Raw genomic sequence first — 24,502 nt, forward strand, 5'->3', positions numbered from 1 at the left:
CTTTTTTTTTTTTCTTGAAAAATGACTTAATGATCATCAGAATTGTTTCCAAATACTTTTCTGTCCATTGATTGATATGTCAACTAATCTTTGAGCTCCATGATGGTGCGTCAAAATTTCAATGAAATGTCCTCCTGGTCAACTTAACCAACTGTGGTAGCACAAAATGGAAACTATTTTACAGCTGTCAATATCTATGCTGTCACTAACAGGTCTCACAGGGCTGGACTTCACCTAAGCAAATATCAACACAACGGTTCACAAGGTTACAGGTTGTTGTGGGGTGTTCATGACCAACGGTAAAATCAAACTCACTAAAAACAATGAATGAGTACTCCTTGTCAAAAAAAACATTTCTCACACCACATGCTTTTTTGTCAAGATTTATTTTTGCTTTTTTTTGGTGACCTGGCAACAATAGCAGCACCCGGAAGGTGATTCGTTGGACCAGCATTCACTGTTAAGTAGAAAAAAAACAATACAAGGCTACCAGAGAACAACCAACGGACCACTGCTTTTGAATGAGAAAAGCCAAACGATGAAAATACTGCATGACAGTAATTTGTAGTATCTAGTTTCAACATACAGTACAAGTAAACTCAACAAAAAAAACACCGTCTTTCCTTTTAAACTGAAAACATCATAATCCAGCAGTTAAAATTATTTTGTATTGAAAAAAATGCACTATTTGTCATGTACAACTCGGAACAATTCATGTTTGCTTACAAGTGCCACTGTATCTATACTTTATCCAGACATACTGCAATATTTTTACATTTTCATGAATCTCGTGTGAATTACTAGTCTTCTTCTGCTGGACCGCTTTGCTTACAATTCCTCAAATCTGACATACATTCTTATCTTAAATGTGCTCAGGAGATGCTGAATAAAACAATCTTTAACATAATGGCCATCAAAGCAACACGGAGAAAGCAGATTCCATCCCACACTCACAACTTTTATGTCATAAAGTAGTCCATTCAATAATATTATGCAATATCTTTGTATTCATCAAAGAAAATGAGAAATTACATGCCGCTGAAGGCTGACTGATGTATGTAATAGTATTGATTAGGGATGCTGCTGTCTGTGTCTTCAAGACAGAGGCTACTGTATCAATAACAATCTCAGAAGAACGACAGAATTGGGGGGGGCGAGTAGCGGGACAAACAGAGGTGAAACTCATGGAGTGACAGCTGCAACAGTTAGTCAATGTCCATTTCAGGGAGCTTGTTCTCCGCTGTTTCCTTTTCCGTGCCTGCAGATGTGGTTTTGTCTGGGTTGGATGGCTGTTTCTCTGTACCCTCCTGCCCATTGACTGGGCCGTTCTCAGTCTTCTCCTCCTTGGGAGGCTCCACCTTGGGCTTTGGTTTGGACACCACAGGGTTGCAGGCTGAATAAAGTTCCTGAACAAGAAAAAAAAAAAGAAGACACTGGTTAGAGGAAGAGAAAAATAGGACCATGTTTTGCTCACTTGATCAGAGATTTTAACTGAAATTACATGAATTTCTACAACTGATTTATACTGTGAAGACTTCTTTGCCACTATTACAAACTTGTAGGCCTTACTGTGAGTTCAGACAGAGGTGACGCGATTGTATATAGGTCAATAGGAAGATGTGAGTAGTAGAAACAAATTCGCCAGGGACAGCGTGAATTGACGCAAGTTGAAAATGTTTCAACTTGAGAGAAAAATTTGCATGTATCCCTGGGATTTGTGGATGTGCTTCATAAACGTACAGAGACAAGAGAGAAGGGGAGAGAGGGACTGGAGGGAAATAATAGAAAGAACCAGAGTCTCTGGTGAGTTTTGAGTTCATTCAGAAGCTGAGCTGAACACAAACACACAGATAAAGTCCACAAGAGACGGTTGATTCATCCGTAGTGAGCCAGCTTACAGCTAAAGTACAGTTTGTACATAGGCGGTTTGGGGAGAATAAACACAAACAGTCCAGCGGTCAAACTCTGAACACACCACTGAGATATTGGTTTCTACCATTAGCTGTATTTTCTGCTGTTCTGTAAAACACATTAGAAAGAATCATAGTCATACATTAACTCAATTACTGCACATCCTGTGGTGCAGAGTGCTCACAAGTTGCATGCGTTTGTCCAAACAATCTTGTAATCCCTTTACTCCTGAACAAGTAGGTGCTTCTCATCATTCCTCCACTCCTTTTTAATTTCACCGTTAGGCATTATCCTACAAGAATCCAGATTAATCACTGCAAAGGAGTGGTTTTGGTGTTAATTATATGTTAACTACAACAAGTAGTGACGTGTTTTGAATGAGCTGAGCACCATATTAGGTTTGCAGCTCTGACAGGTTTAAAAGCCGATCTAATTGCCTCAGACGTGATCTTGGCCTACATCCACCGACGACACCCATAAACCTAAGAAAACGCCTACTGAGGCCAAACCGCAATGACTAAAGTGAGGTTTTTAGGCTGCCTTTGTGAGTAGACGTTATAAATAAACCCCTGGTAGCAAGCTACCTGAACATTTTCACATCTTTCAGGACTTTAAAGGTTGTGTGTGTGTGTGTGTGTGTGTGTGTGTGTGTGTGTTTGTGCGCCTTTACTGCAACCTCAGTACCTTAGTCTTAGCCTGGATCTCTCTAACTTTGACCACTGGTTCCAGAGTGAGGTCCTGATTGTTCTGCTGGTTCATCTTAGTGTTCAGCCAGACCATGGCATCGTTCACCTGTTTGTCCACTCGAGTCACCTCCAGCTCATCAAGGTGATCGTACAGCTCATCCTGTCGAGAGAAGCAAATAATGACACCTGTTTGTTCATCAATAATCTCACCTAATTCCACATTAGCTTTTCTTAAAAAAATATTTAAAGCAATGTTCCCTGATAAAATCTAACTAACTTGCTCACTGTACCTTTGCCTTGTAAGCTTCAATGATCTTCATGTACATCTGAATTTGTCTGCCGAGCTCCTCAAATGCTCTTGGCCTCTCCTCAGCTTCCATGTATCTCTCGAGAATCGGCTGACCAAATTTCTGTAGAAAAAGGGACAACATGAGGTTTAGTCAGTAAGTGATCCACAAAGCCAAAAAATTGAAGACACAAGACTCGACCAATTTACTTCTGAAAGAGGATAATGTTATTTTCCTTTTTTAAATATTGAACAATGAACACAAGCTTTCTTTGAGAGTATAAATACGGAATACAGGAGATATTGCACATCAGTCATCTTGACCAGCATTTTTTGTACAAAACTCCATGTACAAAACTTTTATACATTTTCAAATATTTAATAAGTGCCTGCAACCTCGGTACCATCACTGCCGCCTGAACTCAAGCCACAAAACTGTAAAGCAAGCCGTGTCATGTCTTCTTGAAATCTCTAAGTTCCCTTTTGTATGTGAATATCTCTATTTCCCTTAAGAAAAAGTGTCCGATCTTGCACTGCACGCAGTTACCTTCAGTTCAGCTAGTTTGTCAATGTAAACTTGTTTCTGTTGGTCCTCTCCATCTTCATACAGCCAGTTCTCTGTGTCCTCCAGTTTTAATGAAAACGCATCACGATCCTACATGTACAAAAAAATAAGATTAAAGTCCACAATTTGTACACGTATTTAGAGGACATGTCAATATATGAAGTATACGTACATTTAAGGTTTAAAGTAAATCATAACATTTCTTATTTCTACTGAGAAGATTAGTGTCTGTTAACATGTGGTAACTTGCTAGGACTCAAGTGGAATCTATTACTCACGGCTTCATTCACAAACTTCTCCAGGGCGCCATGCAGTTTGTCCCTCATCTCGTACACGTACTCTTCAACGTTGTTCTTTGCGTCGTTCCTCTCCTTCTCCAGCTTGTCCTGCATGATCATTTTCCCCTGGAAGAATAATAAGAAGAATTGAAACCTTGGTGAAATGTTGAGAAGATTATGAGTAGGAAAGCTCACAAGTAAAATGATGGATGAAGAAAAAAATCGAAATAAAATGACAATGAGAAAAATAACCCTCATCAAGGGAGGAAAAAAAACCTTCATGAATACGATCCAGTGGGTTGTAACTCCGAGTGGTTTTAGAGTATTATGTCATTATTATGTCATCAGGTAAAGCACAGATATTATTACAACCATAAAAAATAAAGTAACAGACAGTAATTCTTTTTTGTTTGAAATAAAAACAGCAAATGAAATCCCTAAGTCTCACTAACACATTGCTTGAACAAATACTGTGTGTGCATGCTAGACATTCCTGGTGATTTTTAGAGCATTACCTCATTCTCCACGAACATATTTAGTACGTCACTGGACAGCTGCCAGTGCAAATTGTTCTCTATGGGCAGCTCCACTGTCTTCGTTTTAACTTTGGGCTTCTTCGCCTGAGGGGGCTGATCGTTCTTCTTCTCCTGCTTGGCGTCCTCTGTCGTTGTCTGGAATAAGGGGGAACGGACATCATTTTAGTCTGTGCAAATACAGCTGCATTAAATAGGACAATCAAAAAAACAACTTATAACTATGACACACCGTATCAAATGTTTGACATGTGTTTTATGTTAAGTGGAACAGTGGTGAATCTGAGGATACATCTCAGTCAAGCTGAATAATTGTGTTATTCTCAAAACTATGCCTTTACAACATAAAGGGAACAAATCAAAAACAGGAGTTGTTATGGACGGTGATCTTAGTTTTTGGAATCATATCCTTTTACCATTTAAGAAATAACTCCTAAATAAGAGGCTTTCTTTCAGAGTCTAACTCAGAAAAAACAAATCCATGTTTGCCTTCAGCAGGCTGGACAACTGCAATTCCCAGTTTATGGGTCTGCCAACTAAAACAACTCACAGATTGCAAAGCTATTTAGAACGAAGCTGAACAAATTCTAATGAGGACAAAAAGAAAAAAAAAAACCCAAACAAATTAGACCAGAGAAATATAAAACCTCTGTTGGCTACTTGTTGCTCTCTCAGAATACAATTAAAGATCCTCTTAATGGACGACAAAGCACTTAATGGTCTGGCTCCACAGCTCTTATCAGACATGCTCTCAAACTCTCAACAACAAACCCAGAAGATCTCGCAGGTCACAAGACGCCAATCTCCTCTATGTGCCCAGAGAATGGAGCCGTTTTACTGCTCCATATTCTATGTTTTCTTTTTTTTTTAAAAAGCAAATTTAGTCTAGCATTTTATTAAAGGATTTTACACTGACCTTAGTATTATTGTCCATATAGATATGTATGTACATGTATGAATGAATATTTCTGTGTGTACAGCATATGCACATATTTACCTTTTATATTCATATTGAAAACACTCTGAACTGTTTTAATATCAAATGGTGCTAAACACAAACAATTTGAAAAAAGCCTTGAATGACCTTCAGTCAGATTTAGTAATTTCCACTGGTTAGTGGCGTCATTGGAATCTGTAAAGCAATTGACTCCACCTCTAGTCTAAACAAATCATTTCTGCATTGTCTTTTTTTTCTGTGTTGTTCCCAGTGGTTTGTGGTTTTTATGTTTGTTTTTGGGTGCCAACACCAAATACATTTTAGTATGCTTCTTCAATACATGGGAAACTATTTTACATTTACTTGTCTTTCAGCTTATGTGCGTAAAAATGATTACTTACAATGGTTTTTTTTTCTTTCTTTTTTTTTGTTACAAACTATCCTTGAATTTACTGAATTATGTCTTTGAATAAAAGCAAATGAGTTACCATACCAGAAGACCAAAGGACGTTTCAAATTCAGATACAGTATGTTTAAATACAGTAAATGTCTTCTGTAATGTGTGTGGTAAAAACGTAAAACAATAACCTTCACCAAATGCCAACCCTACAGTGTGAAACACTATTTTACTGAAAAAAGTTGATATTCTTGATGCGTCGGGTACCTTAGTGCTGGGCGATACAGCTGAAAGTCATCATTATATCATAACAATTTCCATATCATGCCATAGCAATATTTATCACAATGCAACAAGTTGTTTTATTTTAGCATACACCAGTCGGTACATAGAGCACTAACTGGTGAACGCTACAATAAAACCTTTTCTGTTAAATATATTATTTTTCTTAAAATAAAAAAACTTGACCAATCATATGTAATGAGGTTTTATAAAAAACATATATTGGTAGAAGTTAAAAATAAATAAATAAATAAATAAATAAATAAAACAAAACATTTTTGGTCCTAATTATCAATATAAACAGAGTTTGCTGTAACTAAATTTGCTGAATAGAAGCTGTGTGGAGGTTATCAGCCAAGTGTATTATTTTCTGTCCTATACCTGACAAACTTTGTGAAAAGTTTTGTGTTTTTCACTGACAACTTACTAAACTTTCAAGGGTTAATGGCAATGTTAATATTCATTTCATTCTATTTATATATATTATATTTAAATATAATAGCTATTACATTTTATTGCCTCTTCAATTATCCTCGGTTTCTCAAAAATAAATTTAAAAAAAACAAAAAAATAAATCAAAACTTGTTAAACTGACGCTCTGGTTTAAGCAATAGAACTATTTATGCAGTGTATCCTGATTTTGTCTACAATGACACTGTCTATTAACACTGTGTACAATATCATTAAGTTTTGTTAAACTGGTACTTATTGTTAGGGACGTCGTCTATGCTGAACTTACAATCATATACAGTATGTGAACCTTTATTTAATCAGCGGCACAGTGCTTCCTATTGTCTGCAGCTGATGCAATATTGTTAAAAATTAGGGAAGTAGCAGAGATGGTGCCATGATCTGTTCTGATGCCGGGTTGGTGGGAGGTTAATACATAATATCTAGCTGAGAACTTGACTTAAGTTGATTTTTTACTAATGATTTGAGGGTTTTAGACAGACAAGACAGTTTTGAAATAGTCCCTTGGGCAAAGGTAAAACATGAGCCGACTTCCATACTTAAGAATTGTGCCAATTAGAATAGTTAAGTTAAAAACACATGTTATATAATCTGAGAATATGGAGGCAGAGTGCTTGAGAAGAAAAGGGTCCAAGTTGTCCTTGCCAGTTGCTTTCTTTGAGTTAATGGCTAGAAGAGCTTCAGTATTTATATTAGGAGAAAGGGGAAGGAGGGCAAACTGAGGGGCACAGTGTTAATGTATGTACAGAATTATCATCGTTAGTAAGAAGCAGCCCTCCAGAACCATCATCATTAATGTATACATTTGCAGAATTGGCTGATCCCATACACTTGTTTTCAAAAAGTTGTACATATTTCTTTTTCCTCTGTCAGTATAAAATGTCTGGAATTTACATGAGTGGGCAGAGAGGAAACATTGTTGTTTTTAGTGGAGTTTATTACTTTCCAGAATTTAAATGGATTTGACCAAGAGCTGGAGATGGTAGTTAAGTGGTTAAGTAATAATGAAATTTAGCTTTTCTCATTGAGGAGGTGCATTTATTTCTTAGCTGTCTGAAGAAATGCCAATGGGAGGGGTCCCGAGAATGTCTAGCTAGTGCCCAGGTTTTGTTTCTTAATTGGAACAGATTTGATAGTTCAGATATTGGCAAAGTCTTGTTTTAACAGTTGGTACTGCTGTTTTTAAATGTCATTTGTACTGACATGTATGACGATCTTGTCGACCTCAGGGTAGGATTTTATTATGTCTGGGACTTCGTCATCAATGTCTTGTAATGTAGCACCCGGAAAAAAGAGAGTATGAGCTCTGTTGACTCTCACATTTCTGACTATCGAGTCACCAGTAATAAGCATTGATGGGGGAGTGAGCACCAGCTGATGGAAGCTGTGGGAGCGGATGACAGCTCCACGCAAACCGGGTTTTTATCATGGGAGGTGGAAGAGGCCACGGGTTCCCAGCCAGTGGAGGAATTTCATGTATATTGAGGATGTCATATTGATTCACTAGCTGGATGTCATGGTTGTGGGAATATGATCTCCCCTCGTTTTTGCAGTTGCCGACCACAACCCAGGTCTGGTGATGTGGCTCTGGATGTGATGGAGTAGAGCTGACCGGTGCTTTGGGTTTATTCCTGAGCTGGAGCCAGGGATCCTCAGGACCAGTGACCGGAGGAGGAACAGAAGCAGCGGGCGGAGTAGAAGCTGCAGCCGGAGAAGAAGCAGCGTCATGAGGATAGGGAGCAGTGGCAGCCAGTTCCTCAGCACCGATGGTGTGGTGGTTTACGCAGGGCCGAAGATGATAGTGTCCAAGTGCCTCTCAGCCTCCTGGATTTTGTAGAGCATGGAAATTCTTTGCTCCAACTCAGTGATCTTCTTGCAAAGACAGACGCGGCTCTCGCAGCCAGATGGTGAGATAAGTAGAGGCGTGACTTCTTGAGCATGTGCTCCTTTATCCAGTTAAAAGATATTGTTAAAAACGACCAAGATCTAAAAAATGTATCGTAAAAGAGTGGCTTAAAACTGACTAAAAGTCAGTTTATGGGAGAGCTTTTGGTGGACAAACACCAACACATGGGCAGCAACAAGCAAGAAAGGGAGAGGATACCCTCCTCTACTTTGTGGTGTTTATTTGTTTACACTGGAGGTGAGTTGACAGGAATTTGTCCAGCGCTTATAGAAAGCAAATTCTGCTATATACTGTGTGTTACTGAAAAAGTCATGAGAAAGTTATATGAAGATAATTATAGTTATTGCCTTATCGCCCAGCACAAGGTTACCTCCATCTCCTCGGTCTCTGATTTCTTGTCTCCGTTGTCTCCAGCCTGGGGTTTCTGATCCTCCTGATCCACCTGCATTTTGTTCTGACACACGTCAACAAAACAAAAGACATAGATACACACACATATAAATGATATTAAAAAGGTAACATGCCATTTTGTGGCTGTTTTTATCCAAACCCTGGGTTCAGAGTCAACATCACCAAGAAATACCAAACACTTTTACTATTTTTAAGAAGTTGTCACCAGATTAAACACGTTTGTGCAAATCGTTTTGGTTGTCCATTTCTGTTTGAGCCTTGTTCAAGATATGACGCTCTTTACCCTCCATTCAGAAGAGGCTGGTTGCTGCCTTTATCACACCACAAACTACAAACTCCAACTGAATCAACACCTCTGTGACTCAGTCTCAAAGATGCTTTTAAAACCTCTAAAAGCTAGTATTTGTTATTACAGAGTTATTGTGTTTGATAGTGTTAGCCCAAATGTTCATGACACTGTCCATCCCCACCTCAGGCCATTTTTGAGTCAACTCTGAGTTTATACTCAGCTGCTTTTAGAGTCACATTCAATCTTGGAGGAAAAAGGCTTTATGAACACAAATGCTGTGGCTCTGCAGCGCACATGGTGACGAACAACCCAAAATAAAATGCCAAACGACTTAAAGGCATTAGAGAGAAACAAATGCAACCCCTTGAAACTGCGATTAGCCTGTTAAGGCAAGACATCTAAATGCCAAAGTGATGACATGACTGGCTAATAAAGGCCAAGGTGTGGCCAGACAGGCGTACTGTGTGAAAGTGATCTCTAAAAGGAGAAACACAAATCAAACAGCATACAGCAAGCCAGAACCTCTTGTCTCTTTTTCACTAACACACACACACACACACACACGCACACACACACACACATACACACACACACACACCCCCTCACACTATGTCATGAGCCTCTTACATCAGTGCAAATACACACAGTACACACCTCCTCTTCTTTCACTGCCTGGTCTGTCTCCATTGGCTCCTCTCCCTCAGCTGTTTTCACGACCTCTACTAGCGAGGCGCTGGATACACTGAACACACCGTGAACATTGACCCGAACTTTGACCTTGACCTTTGCACTCTCCCCAGATGCCTGAGGAGTCACATTCTGGACCAGGAACTGGCCTATTAGGTGAGGGAAAGGGCAAAAGGTTAGAATAAGTGAGAATATCTACAATTATATCAGTGAGGGTGCGTACAATATGACATATTTAAATACTAAATACATTCAGGTGGCTATGCTGAATCACAGGAACAATATTTTTCTTGTTTTTCCAATCATCTGCATATATCTTGTGACTAGAAGCTGAATAGTGCATACATACTTAAAGGTAGGCATCATTCTAACAGCAAAACAACAAATCTAGCATGGAGTGGGAGTTAAACATCAACCAGCAGACTTTGGACTTTGAAGTGCAGATTAAATTAATAAATACAAGAGATTCCAAAAACAATTTCAGTTCTAACTATTTACAATTACTTCATTAAGATGTAGCTTTTTCTTTACCAAAACAAAGAAATGGGACTTTTCCATACTTTTTTGTCCACTTATCTCTTACAAAAGTTGAACTTGCAGTACCTATAGAGGCGCTGGGGTAGGGCAGCTCCTTGGGGTTGTTGTAATAAGCTTCAAGGGAGAAGGGCTCTTTCCGGTAGAAGGTCAACACTTTGGAGAAGGGAGCTGCATGGTTCTTTGGGAAAACCTCACAATCACTGTAAAAACACAGCAGGAGGAGGTCAAAGAGATATCTAGAAGACAGGGTCCTCCAACTGAAATCAGGGTTTTATATTTATGGGGAAATTGTCATTAGTGGACTGCTTGGGGTGGGCTGGCTCACAGGTCTTGCAAAGCCTGACGCAGATGATACCATCACCGACCTCTTTCATACACAGTTCCCTGTAAATTACTCGGATAACCTTTTTAGGCACTGCTAGTGATTTTCACTATTTACACATGCAGCTACATTTCCGTCTTGCGCCTTTTCACACATAACATGGTGATGCAGGAATAGATGGGCAAGGGACAGTCCAGCAGATGGCGGTAATGCAAGACTTATGGACGCCGACTGCCATAAAACTCAACAGAAGAAGAGGACGAAACTCAGATCAAACCGTCAAACTAAGCAGCGCTGATCAAATATGAATCAAGATTCTGTTACTGCATTGCCTATTTCGCATCTCAAATGTTTCCAGAAACATATGTTAATCTATGTTTGGTCGTAATATGAGAAAGTTTGTGACATGGCCGCCATGTTGAAAACAGACAAACCAAAACCAAGCACTGCCCAACTCGCAGTACGTTACCCACACGTCAAGTCTCCACATGAAACTGTCTTTTGTCAGGCGGACATAACCCTTTACATGCTTGTCACTACAATATTACTGTTACTGCTTTCATTCACAACACAGCCGTACTGGCATTTTCTAAGAAATGTTACTGGGTCTTGAAGTGGGAAACTGGCAGTAAAGAATTTCCTGAATGTCGATCCCTGTTCCAATTCATGCATGACTCCATGCAGGAAATGTTCCTGAACATTTCAGGGATAGATTACATGTGTGACTGAATATAGCCTTCTGTTTTATATAACACACCAAACTGCAATGTGGTAACAGTTTATAGACTAAACACAATTTAGGCAAATATTTTGCAGAGCTGTTTGCATAGTACACATGCACATATATATTGGGGCAGGTGAGGTCCAGGTAAATGTCAAACTTCTAACATTGACTCACTGCAGGTTTCACAGAGGTTTTTCAATGACTCATACTTTAATGTTGAGAGTTGTCTTGGTTATGAGACAATCAATGAGAACTACAGTATATCAGACAAAACATAACACATTAATCTTATATGGTAATTGCAATCGAGACATTGTAATACTATGTTAAGGCCTTTAATGATAATTCTTGCTAAGTAGAAGATTAAAACCCATGCTACTGGGAATGTAAAGCTCTAAAAAAAAAAAAAAGGTCAATCGATATCCATATCTATGGACGATGTACTAGCTTTCCAGAACCTTTTAAAGCCTGACGTTCAAATTAACAGGTGTGAGGGAAAAAAAATCATGTTTCCTATTTCCTATTGAGATCTAAACATTAAGGTCCTGACTATATTTCCTCTGTCTCCTGACAGAGATCTTACCTCAGTCCCTCCTCTGCTGCTGCAGAATTCCATTTTAGGGAGATGGAGTAAGGGACAACATCTGTGATGGAGAACTCTCGGACTTTGAATGCCGGCGATAAGATAGCACACTGAGGAGAAGAGGAGAAAAATACAAAACATGTTACCAAGAAGTAACACACACACACACTAAATTTATATATAAAAATAAAATAGGTAATATGAGTATTTCATTGATACAAAGAAAACAGAATTTGTATTTTTTTAGTTGCTATATATAAATGGAATCAGTTTTATGTCAATTTCTTAATTATTTGTTTCAACACTACACAAATGTAACTAAAATTAAAACACATTTGAAAGGTTTTTAACACAAATCCTGCATAAACAACAAATAAGTGTCACTAAAGCTATGTATGGTGCATGTGTTTCATCTTTCCCCCACTCTCTTATCTCCACCCTGCCAGAGAGTGAGACTGCTGTGTGAATCAGTATTAGGACCAAAATCATGACCATGACAGGTGAAATGTACCTGCAGAGCACAGCCTCTGGCCACGGCTTCGTCTGCGTTCAGAGTGGTGCTCAGCTCTTTGCCAAAGACTTTGCCAATTCGCTCCTTGACGGCGGGGATTCTGGACGCCCCGCCAACGATCTCCACTGCATAGATATCTTCTTTTTTCAGCTCTGGATACAGGAAGCAGGAGACAAGGATGATACAAAACAGGCTCGTTAAGTTTATAGAGTTAAAGCTTCACTACTCTGTGATCAAAAACATTGTTGATAGCATAGCAACATGTTCAATTTGTCAATTTTTTTGTTACTTCTTTGACATATGACTACTCTGAATGAAAAAGAAAGAGCAAGCAGAGATAGATAGACAGGAAGCCAGGAAGGATTAAAGCGAGGCAGAAGCAGGCATGCTGCTAGTGTCCTGAGGGAAGGGGCTGTTTCAGCAAAGCAAATGACTGAACCTTGTCTGTGTGTGTGTGTGTGTGTGTGTGTGTGTGTGTGCGTGCGTGCGTGCGTGCGTGCGTGCGTGTTTGTGAACACGTGCTGATGGGGATAGTCCAGCTGCTATTACAGTCACATGTACTCACTAGCTTGTTCCATGACGCTGCGCAGGGGACCCTCCACTTTGGCCAGCAGCCCCGCACACATCTCCTCAAACTGACCTCTGGGGACACATCGTCATTCATTATTAATAGACAGACTCTCACACACACAGTCAAGAAAAAAAAAAGCACATATACAGAGACGCTATGGGTGTCAGACAGTTTGATAGATGCTGGGTGATTCTACTTGATTTTGAATAATTATTTGTGCCCAACTATAGCAGTGTTCTTTATCATTTTTAGCTTAGTCCAAAGAAAAAAAAAATGAAAAGACTGTAAGCGGAGCAGACAGGGCTCCAGACTAACTTTTTTCACCACCGTCCCAAAAAACAATTTTAACGAAAGTGAATATAAACCATCCAAAAATCAAAATGTTGTTTTTTTGCCCGCAGCCCCCCAATCAGTAAATCCACCCCTGTTGATGTATGAGTGTTCTTTAATGATTTACTTTAAAGATTAGAGATGCTGCTTTCAGTAATTGTTAACGTTTCCACGGTGAACTGTGCCTTTGCAATACAGTTTTATATTTATGTAGCCTACTATGTATGCTGCGGTCACCGTTTCTGCTCCTGATAACCCGTGTGGTCTGGAAAAATAGTAGGACGCTGAGTGCACCAATTTCTCCAGCAATCTCTCTTGTATAATTGTAGAAATAACTGTTATTAGTATCTGTATATTTATTAGTATTCCCCTGACAAAGCAGTGGACCGCAGCTCTGCTATGTTCACATTTCAGGGAATGTAATTAATATTTTCCTCAGTAATGATGTATTATTTCAACACCCACGACCCTTCCACTATTAATCAGAATGTTAGTTTTTGTGATTATTAAGGTAATCTGTCCAAGAGATGGACAGACATCAACCCCAAACGTGAAATTCAGGTCAAAATAGCTGCTTCTAACATACCCAACCTGAATCTGGTGACAGTGGCAAGGATGCAAGAAGCTAGCTTGACCTCATTTGTAAAAAAAATGATTCTGTGTGGATCACTGGGAAATAAAATAAAATATGGGAAGACTTGTAAAATATGACTACTTTAACTGTTTGTTTGATCAGGTCCAAACTTCGTGTATATTATTGTAATAAATCGGGTTAGCACCATGGCCCCAATCCCCACCACCCCAAAGCCGTCAACTTAGGGGGAAACACTGATCTCACCTGTTGAGTTTGCCGGTAACATCAATGTCGTTCATGAAGCACTCAATGTTGAGAGGCAGGTCGGAGGAGTTAGCACTCATCAGCTTTTTGAGCTTCTCACACTCTTGGTAGAGCCTCACCAGTGCCCGCGGCTTGGACTTGACGTCCAGCTTGTATTTCTTCCCAAACTCCTCACAGAAGTGGTTGACCAGGATGTCGTCAAAGTCCTTCCCACCGAGCTCTGAATCAAACGCTGAAGCCAGGATCTGATTGTGGAAGGGGTAAATATTTGAAGTGATGGCAAATTATCAGAAAAGTACTTTATATCACTGCACATCTGAACGTATAGGAAGGCTGCATCTCAGGACAATGGATAACAAATGCACAACATTTTCACTCATCTATTTAATACATATCGTATGTTTCAATTAAACAGTCTTCAACAGCTACATTAGGCATCAGAGTATAAAATTTAATCAGGTGAAGGTATTTAAAATGTTTTATTACTTGAATAAACTGACTACAGGTGAACACAAAGTGAGCGTTTCTCATAGGTTTCTTCCTTCTTTACACCTCAGCAGAATTACCATAAATAAATCATTAAACAACATTGTTAGTTGCATTGTTCACCATTCTGTTTGTCTATGCCCACACGAGAAAAAAACTGTTACTTACAAGAACCTATTCTGTATCATCATCCCTGCCATAAAACCTTTCTGGCCTTTTCCAAAATGAGCACAAATTATTCATTACTCACCTTGAGCTTCCCCTTGTTGAAGGCACAAACTGACACCTGGTAACCGGAGTGGCCTAGGTCCACAAAAACCACTATCCTGGGCTTCTCCTCTGGAGCTGGCAGGTCCTGTTTGTAGATGCCATATGCCAGAGTCACTGCAACAAACAGGTGTAGTCTTAATGTTAGTTTGTGCTTGGTATATGCTGAGAGTACACTGTATCAGTGTACAAGTCAGCATGCTGTGTTTCAACTGTAGTATGCTAAACTAGTGTATGTCTGAAAGACAGAAAAGTGTCACTACCACAGTGGGAATACAATAAATAATATATAGGCCTAGTTTATGACAGATGGGGAAGTTACAAACTAAAACATAAAACTGAATTTCAGCATGTATGTGAAAATATTCCATAACACCACTGTGACATGTTTACATGGTCTGTAGCTGTAGCTCAAACATTTACTCAGCAATAAATTATAGGCTGAATTTTTCTTATATTAAACTAGAAGAGAACAACTCAAAATCTGTTCATTTCTGAGGCGACTGCTCCAGGAGATAAAGGCAACATATCTCACACAAAATAGCATCTACAGTATATGTTATGTCATGGCACAGTGTTATAATTGTCTAGTGTGGCCAAAAAGAGCAATGAGGGATTACTGGTTAAAGTGATTCATGATACTTCTTGTCCTGCATAGAGTGTACTGTGTTTCCATGTACCTGCAGTGGTCTCATTCATTAATCGTAGACAGTTGAGGCCTGCAATCTGAGCTGCGTCCATGACAGACCTCCTCTCTGCATCAGTGAAATAGCTGGGGACCTGAGAGGGGAAAAATCAATGCAATGTTCACACAAAACACTAATGAGTCTCAAAGAGTGAAGACAAATATACTAACGTTGACAGCTTTAAAGTGAGGGATTCGACTGGAACCACCAATAATAAAAACATTTATACGCATGGTGTGACTGTAAGACACTGATAATGACAAAGATGTCCAAAAAGCCAAAACATCCATGTGTTTGTCCCTTTGAATGCTAATGATCCATCAATCGCCTGCCTCATAAGATGCCTGGATAACGTTACCATGTTAGTAACTCACAGTTCCAAAACAAAATATCTCCTTGTGGAAAAGCTCGAGCGCTAAATTTAGCAATTGGCTAGAGTAATAATAACATGTTAGCCATCTCCAGGGCTGATGTAAACTGTAGATTTAGGCCCGGTGTAAGTAACAGCCTATCTGTCGGAGATCTGTAACATTACATAACAGATGCAATCATTGGATTCATGTACTGAAGGAACGGCAAGAAACACACACATCCCACTCTTCACCAACAAGGTGCATGAGAGGAAATAAAGCTTTGAGACAAGACATCTGGTGAAGTGCTCAGAGCTCAAAATGTCATACGAACAGGTGGTAATACATTTATACACCTTGGAAGCAGCTTTCACTTGGCGTGCTTTTTTTTTTTTTTACTCTAACTGTTTGAAAATGCAAGAGGATGACATGAATAGCTGCCACTCAAAATAGAAGGGTGTAAATGTAATGCTCCCTCCATTTAACTCAGTTCTTTTGAAGCCTTGTCAGTGCAATGTCACGTCTATAAATAAGATGTATGCAAGGATCCAACAAGTATATTAACACATTCTTATTTAAAGGCAATTAGATAAGATCTGTTGCCCCAAAAACATCCACTTGGACCCGGACAAGCAGACAGATTTTCACAAGACAGGTAATGCACTGACGGATCTAATTAAGATGTTTGATAGATTTTCAGACACCTTGCTGAACCTGTGAAACCGTTGTCAGGTTGTCTGCAGAAACGCTTACCGAGATGACACAATCTGCGACCGGTTTCTTCAGTGCACTTTCAGCAGTCTCCTTCAGTTTGGTCAGCAGCATGCCAGTGACCTGCTCGATGCTGAACACTTTCTCCTCTTCCATGTACATCACCTAGAGTTAGGGGAAATTCAGAAAACGACTACTCTTGAGGAACGTGGTTATCATAGCTTGCAGCGTTAGGAATGTGTAATAATATGCATGTAACAAGCTGTGAATTACAACACTTATAAATAAGAAAAGCCTATTAAAATGCCTTTCATTTAAGGCACTTAAACTGACTGACTGTTATAAAACAGGCCCCCACAGCTTTCATTGCTGAAGAAGTGAAAAAAAATGCCTGCACTTGTTACCTGTAAACAATCTGTGACCATCAACAAAACATCATCACTGATCAACATACAATTATGCAGTCAGGTGACGCAAGTACAAGAATATGAAGGATGGAAACTGACTTCATGTAACTTAAGGCAAAGTCCATTTCAAATGTCATTACCATCCTAAATACAGCATGTAACCCAAAAACCTGAAAAGAGTGATTTTGTGGGCAACAACAGGGCGATGCACTCTTCTTTTAATTGTCATCTCTTCTGCTCTCATTTGTCCTGAGGATTTACGATGATTATCACCACAGGGACACAATTGCAATGTGCAAGCCAGGTATTGTCATTTGAGTACTCGTAAGAACTTTGGGTATGTTTTTTGGTCTTACACTTACAATCTGATGGCACCAGAAGTTATTTAACACCTTTTATTTAGGTATTCAGCTGTAGTACCATTATCTTTTTACAGAATAATGTTATACAAAGACAAAATGCCAAGTTTTTAAAGAAAGCTTAAGGATAAAAGCGGAGTGGACTGTGTAGAAGCAGCAGATAAATTAAAAAGATCTATAATTCAGAGGAAAGAGACGCATGTGATGCACTTACAGTCAGGAATGAGCTGTAGTGTTTTCCATGGTCCTCCTCTATTAAATATGTTATGGCTGTCCCTTTTCGTTTCTGATTAGTTAAGTATAAGATATTCAGTGTAGCGCTGTCGCAGTTACCACATATCCATGGTAATACAATCATGTCACGCCCACCGCTGAGTCAAGCTGATCACCGCTTCACCGCTGAGTGAGCGTCTCAAGTGATGGACATTAGTTATTCTCTCAGGCTTGACATAAATAATGACGTGCTTGCTGAATGCCGACCAATATTCCTGCTGCAAAGTCGGCCTCTTAATGACAACACTGGAATAAAGGTAGACATTTAGACTATAGAGGCTATAAAGCATGGACTACTATAATGCGGCAGGACTACTGCATTTATAATACTACATACTATGAATGCATTCAAAAAGTTTACTGTATTGATCTGAATATAAAACAGGAAATGCGTCTGATGGGGTGTTGCAATATGGGTTGTTTGTAACATTAATGTTGCTAGGCTAGCGAGTGTCTTAAAGTGTGTTTATAGTGAGTGTGTTAGTCAGTCAGCCCTAAAAGTGTTTTGTTAGTCCAGTTTAACCTGCAAGACTTTCTGAAGGCTTGTGTAATGTGTTTTTCTGCCACGGAGGATAATAAATTAATGACGAGTGAAAACAAGTCCAAAGCGTCTTCTGATGCTTCTACTGCAGAAACCGAATATGTCAAGCTGCCAAATACCACCATCACAGATGAGAAGGAGCTCAAAAAGACAAACAGGCAGTCGTATAAATGCTAACTGCTGGAGAAAATAATTTTTGACCACTTCCAAGAGCGTGACAGGAGAGTGTGTGAGTATGTAACTCTACTATGATGTAAGTTATATTCAAGAAGTATTTTTCCAAAAACAGGTGTTTGAAAAGGTGGCGTCTTATACTCAGGGTCGCTTTATATTCGGGCCAATACAGTATTTAGGAACCAATTATTTTATAACATCTGAGGTTTAAATTCCTTACTTTTTATGGTGGTTACAACGGTTTGAATGGCTTAGCCAATTTGTGGGGTAAGAAAAAAAAAATCAATACCAGGGCAGCTCTAATTCAGTGTGAAAACTTAAGCTTTATTTTAACATTCTGGATAGGCACTGAGCTGAAAATGTTTCATATGAGTGCTTCTTTCTCTCTCACAGTTTATGGTTATCTATATAATCTCTTTAAAGCATAGGCACTGTAATATTCTTCATCTTACTTTAATGCCGGTGGATCCAGAGGGCATCTGTGCCAGGTCGTACACCAGTTTAGACTTTGCTGACTGGATGTAGGGGTCTGAGAAGGCCCTGCCATGGAACCGCTTGAAGCCCTGTACAGTGTTCTTACAGTTGGTCACCACCTGGACATGATGAAGGAGGCAACAGAAAAGAGAATTAAGTTACAATACCGGGTGTTAACCTCTCCATCTTTTGCATTTAATTACAAGGAACTATGAGGTAAGTGGCAGGGTGATTGAGCTGAGTTCACCTGGCTCTTTGCAGCAGCTCCTATAGATCGATTTCTTGGGCCAAATGATACAAATGACCTGGAATACGAAAAACACAAAATGTTAAGCAAAAAGCTGATATGCAGGTTATTACATGGTGTCATGCCTACATGATGTGACATACATGACATTTCAGAGCCCAACCCACATTAAACTGGACAGACCATTTCCCATGTTGGCAGTAGCAACATCAGCAGTTTGTTTTAATAACCGTAAAAACAAAATTGTGTAAAACGGGGTTCAGCTTTCCTGAGATATTTGCTTACAAACAGTAGCAAATGTAAAAGTGAAATCTTTCGCTTTTTCACCCAAACAGATCACAGCATTCCTTATTAAACACAGTCAGTGATATGAAACCCGGATTATGCCCATATGCAGGCTTGTTAAGTATTCATCCCTCGCAGTTCACACGGTATTGTATAAACACTGTCTGTGGTGTGGACAGTCCACTTGTATGACTGTCAACGTCATCCCTATCAAACACAGATGTCAGAGCTGCAGTCATTGTCAACACACAAGTGCTGTTGGGGATGTCAAAGGCGGGTCAACGCAACAAGTGTCTGAAGAAATTAGCCTGACAAACACTGGTCCGTCAATATCTTGACCCCGGGAACAGAGTAGTAAGATGTAGGATGTGTTTTTGGCTCATTTTTGGTGACGTTAGGGACAGAACACAGAAAAAAACAAATTTCCAGGAAACTAAGAGAAATTTAAAATGACCTAAAGGAAGGAAATTTAAGTAAGTTAATACAACAACACACTGAATTATTATTTAACAAAGTTGTGGACTAGTTTTAAAGCAACACTTCCAAATTATTTTGTTAACTCATTATTTAATTGACCGTTATTTCTGATTAACATTAAATTTCAAAAATATTCCTATCACAAGATACACCAAGACAAACTGATGTATTGAATTGTGCTCAAATCAAATATGGTATAAAGCAACAATCCGTTTTTAGTGCCGCCCACACAGATGTCACGCCAATCAAATCACAGTAGCACAACTTCACGCCCACTGGAGAACACTAATGTAGAAGTGCCATCACAGCAGAATTTCTTTTTAGTTACATTTCCTCTTTCTGAGAATTACAATTTTAACCAAATATGTTAACAAGTCAGAACAAATACCAAGGAGATATACAATATACACTAACTAACTAACTAACTACGCACTACAATATACATATACACTAATTTCTTAGCAAAAATTAATTTTACTTTCAGATTGGCTTAAAGAAACAGAAAGCAACTGACTCTTTATCATTTTGATTATGTAACCAGCAAGGGTGTGGTATTTTTTTATACACAAAAAGATTTAAATGATTGTCTAATTTTATGAGTTAGAATGTATTATCTTTCTGTCCATTGACTAATCCACTAAATCAACTGATTGTTTTGGGAGTAACTAATTTGCTGGACATACGTTGGCTCATAAACTCAACATATATTTTATTTAGCTTAGTTTAGATAATATTAAGTTATACAGTCATAGGGCTTAAGATTATTTTAACCTCAGAGGCTTTAATGCTGATTTGAATTTAAAACATTTTCTCACTTGGCATAAATTATGTTTTGTTCGTTGTAGTGCAGTGTCTAATGCCTTATAATAATAATAATAATAATAATAATAATAATAATAATAATAATAATAATAGTTATTGTTATTATTACAAGATTTTTTTTTACAGTTACTACTCTGAAAAAAATCTGACTTTTTAACGTAAAGCTTTCATTATGGCTGAGTTGATTTAATACATTTTCATGTTTCATGCAGTGTACTCAATTGTTATCAGCAGCCATATTCTTGAATTTTTAACCCTTTATTGCACATGCAGACAGGACACCTTACACAGACAATGTCAGAAGTCCCTTTAAAATTCATTAAGATAATTTTTCATTAGATGATACCACCTACAACCACTGGGTACAAAGTGTGCCGCATGAGCCAAATGAGCAGAATTTGGGCCAACATAAACAAACCAAAACCCTGATTATGACATACTTGAAAAATGTAACAAAAAAAATTAACAGAAAAGTTAATATTGACAGTATATTATCCTTAAGACAGGCCGTTAACTCCTCAAGTTACTGCAAATATTGCTAGAATATTCCAACAAGCGATTGGCTGCTGTCGTCATCGTAGAGCGCACGGCAAGGCGCATGGTCTGACACACGGGGTACACCGGTTGGTCGGAGCTTTCGTCTTCAAGGGATAGACAACATTAGAATGGACAAAGCACCGCCCGGTCGTGTTCGCCGGGCAACTAAAGCCCGTCTTCAGAACTGTACCGTTAAGAAAGACTGGGAGCTTAGCTAACTAGCTAGTTGGCTCGCTGTGGGTACGTTTAAGTTGTAGATATATCGTAGATGGTTTAAACGTTTGCCATGAAAACACTTAAAATAACGCGTCACTGATTTTATTCATTCTGAAAGCCAGATTAATTAACACCACACGTTGGGAAACTAGTTCAGCTAACGGTAGCTTCACGTGCATTAACTTACCTCTGACGCCGGTGAGACAACAACAGCTAACATTACAGAAAAACGAAATCACTCTCGCCCCGCCAAAGTCCATTAAATTATACATGTGTTTTAGTTACTTACGGTGTGCATCTGTCGCTATACTCGTTGGCGACGGTCTCAATCCCCCCGGCTCGGGCAACAGCTACATAGCAGCTTTGAAAGCCCAAGTCAAATCCCACCACTGACATCTTCAGCGATACGTAGCTGTCACGTTATGTACAATAAGACTTAGAAAAATAAAACACGCGTATAGCTACAGTCTAAAAAATGATGTAAAAGTCCCGTGAAGTTGTTGCGTTGCGCTGTGTTAAGTAGGGCTACTTCTACTCATAATCCACACTGCTGACACCCGGTGTCTCTTGATCTGTGCTGGCAGGCTGCAGCAGTAACAAGGTGGTCTTACTGACTTCTCGCCGTCACACCAGTAGCTATCGCGAGATTTGCATAGTTCCAGCTATATCTGGACCTTTCTATAACCACGTGTTACAGTCAGATTGTTCTCCAATACTCGAGTATGTTTTTTTTTTTTGAGGGGGGAGCATATTTACAGACTCCTGGCAATTTCTAGCACATTTCTGAGGCATAATATTTACTGTGAAAGCAAAAAGCATAAAGACAGAAATCAATTAGTTTAGAGATGCCTTGGATCCACGCTAGGTAGGAAAACAAAAATAGACTGTGCTGCATGAAGGGTGTTGAAAGTATGAAGTCATATTTTACAAGACAAATAAACAAATTACCACAAGCTTTAAAACGACTGAGAGAGAAAAACACAGCTAAGTATTTAAGTTTTACAGTATACTTACTATGATATTTGCTGTCATTGTTTTTTTCAAACGCATAATAATTATAATTTAAGTTGATTTGATTCTGTTATAAAACATAAACATTGAGCATACATATCCATAAAGGCTGCACAAATCAAGGATAATAGAAAACCACACATACAAAGACCAAAAAATAATTTAAAAAATGGACTATAAATAGCATGTAACACAAATACATACAAGCATGCCACATGGCTTTTTTTTTTTTAAAGCAGATGAACAGCAAATGTAACTGGACAACATTATTTTTAAAAAATACTGAAAGCTGTGCTTTAAAATTAAATATTGTAAGTTTCAAAAATAAGTATTTGTTCACTGTAGGCTATATCTGGGACAATGTTCTTCTGATAATTAATAATCTTGTGTGCTGTCATATTTGTCTTATTACAAAAAGATTATACGTGTTTTGTGGATGGAATTTAAATGCTGTGAGATAGAAATGTGAGTAGATGAAATGTGTAGCTCTGACAAAAAGTAAATATGGGTGGGTGTAATGACAGTTGAATGGTGGGAGGGTGCACTGCGTTGGTGACACAGATAACCAAATGCTCAACCTCAGCAACTGTTTCCACTACATCTGAACATACCAAATAAAACCAAGAGGCAAGAATTATGTTTGTAATCCTAATATCAGTATTGTAACGTACTAGTATCATCTGATAACGTAAGCTTCTTGTTTCTTTTAGGAAGATCCACTTTTTGTAATGTAAAGTACATATATATAAGAAAGCATATTGAAGTTTACAGCCACTTGCAGCTATCAAAATTTCCAGAATTCCTCATATGATTTGTATTATTTGCATTGTAATGACATCAAATGAACAAAACACAACAGGGAATTACTTTCCCAAAGGTTTGGATACTTCCAAGCCTTGTATCCAGTTAACATGAAGGTGATCTGTTGGTAAATAGGCTCCCCTAAAACCTCTGAGGTCTCTGCCAAACCAAATGTGATCAATATGTGGATCGGTGGATAAATCCCATCAGATCTGCTGCTGCTGCTGCTGCTGCTGCTGCTGCTGCTTCCTCAATTGCTACTGAACCTCTCTGAATGTTTCTGAGCAGGGCCATGAATTTGCACCACTACAGTTGGCATCAAACACAGTGCACGCTAAAAAGGTACCTTGTTAATAATCTGCCTAATGGCTACAGGTTATAGGCTTTCAATTTTACAGATCAATATGGAGTTTAGGGTAATTGATATATGCTGAGTGAAAACTAAAACGAATGCGCACTGAAACGCAATCCAGTACAGTTCTGAAATAGATACACTGTGACATTTTCTGTTTACACAGTGAACTCACGTTTCGATGTGATAGTTTGTAGTATTGTCGTATTAGATTGTTTCTATTATTTATATATAGCTCTAATTATGAATACGTTTGGAAAAATAAACATCTTTTTAACACAATGCAGTCCAGTACAATACCACCATAAAGTATATAGTCAGACAAAAAAGGTTATATAGAACTGAGTCAGTAGTCTCAACATAAACTGAACAAGTAAGAAAATATTTGTGCTATTGCATTGCATTATATTGTACAGATGTTTCTATTTTTTGTGATAACTCAGCGCGTATGGCTGAATCACCCACAGTTAGATTGTGTCAAAAGCCTCTTAGTGTGATTGGTCTGCTGCTATCACATAATTAAAATGTCTAAAATAAATTAAATTGAGTTTGAGTTTGGGTTTTGAGTTTATTTATTTGCACGAGTTAAAATCAAGCAAATACATACAGGAAAAAAAAACAATGTGCAAGAAGAGGAAAAAGTCTATTAGGTTTATTGATTACTTTTAGCTAAATAATATACATATATTAATATATGAGAAAAACAAACAAAAACATATAGGATTATAAAACCAAGATTAAAGCATTTTTAAAATATGTTCTAAAGGAATTTAAGGATGAAGAATCTTTAACCCCACACATACGCATGCACGCAGGCACGCACGCACACACACACACACACACACACACACACACACAGTCTCTTTCTCTGAGAAGTATTTATCACATATCACTGATGTGAAAATACACTTATTTTTCTATTTAGGTCAACAAAGGGTGAGAAAATTAACTGCAATAATAATGCAGAGTAC

General features: G+C 38.5%; 1 protein-coding gene across 1 annotated transcript; it reads right to left on the minus strand.

Moving 5' to 3' along the window:
• Nucleotides 1–367: 367 nt before the first annotated feature.
• hspa4a (heat shock protein 4a) lies at nt 368–21,984 on the minus strand. Its single transcript, XM_044369764.1, has 19 exons — nt 21,657–21,984; nt 19,031–19,088; nt 18,762–18,902; nt 16,598–16,720; nt 15,489–15,588; nt 14,792–14,925; nt 14,056–14,300; nt 12,882–12,958; nt 12,317–12,468; nt 11,806–11,915; nt 10,243–10,376; nt 9,607–9,788; nt 8,623–8,706; nt 4,242–4,397; nt 3,727–3,852; nt 3,431–3,538; nt 2,888–3,007; nt 2,596–2,757; nt 368–1,406 (listed from the first exon to the last, which is right to left on the minus strand). Exons 1-19 carry the CDS (start codon nt 21,761–21,763, stop codon nt 1,206–1,208), a joined length of 2,520 nt encoding a protein of 839 aa, XP_044225699.1. The 5' UTR covers nt 21,764–21,984; the 3' UTR covers nt 368–1,205.
• Between the last annotated feature and the right edge of the window lie 2,518 nt (nt 21,985–24,502).

The sequence above is a fragment of the Thunnus albacares genome, chromosome 13 (genome assembly GCF_914725855.1).
Source record: "Thunnus albacares chromosome 13, fThuAlb1.1, whole genome shotgun sequence".
Taxonomy (NCBI): Eukaryota; Metazoa; Chordata; class Actinopteri; order Scombriformes; family Scombridae; genus Thunnus; species Thunnus albacares.

Bases quoted from the DNA above. Each gene is read 5' to 3' on its own strand.
- hspa4a (XM_044369764.1), bottom strand. From the start codon at position 21,763: ATGTCAGTGGTGGGATTTGACTTGGGCTTTCAAAGCTGCTATGTAGCT. The intron at 8,707-9,606 runs GTGTGTACTGTG...GACGTGTGTCAG, and splicing joins AGGCAGTGAAAGAAGAGGAG to AACAAAATGCAGGTGGATCA. The intron at 1,407-2,595 runs GTACTGAGGTTG...TTTCTTGTTCAG, and splicing joins AGATCCAGGCTAAGACTAAG to GAACTTTATTCAGCCTGCAA.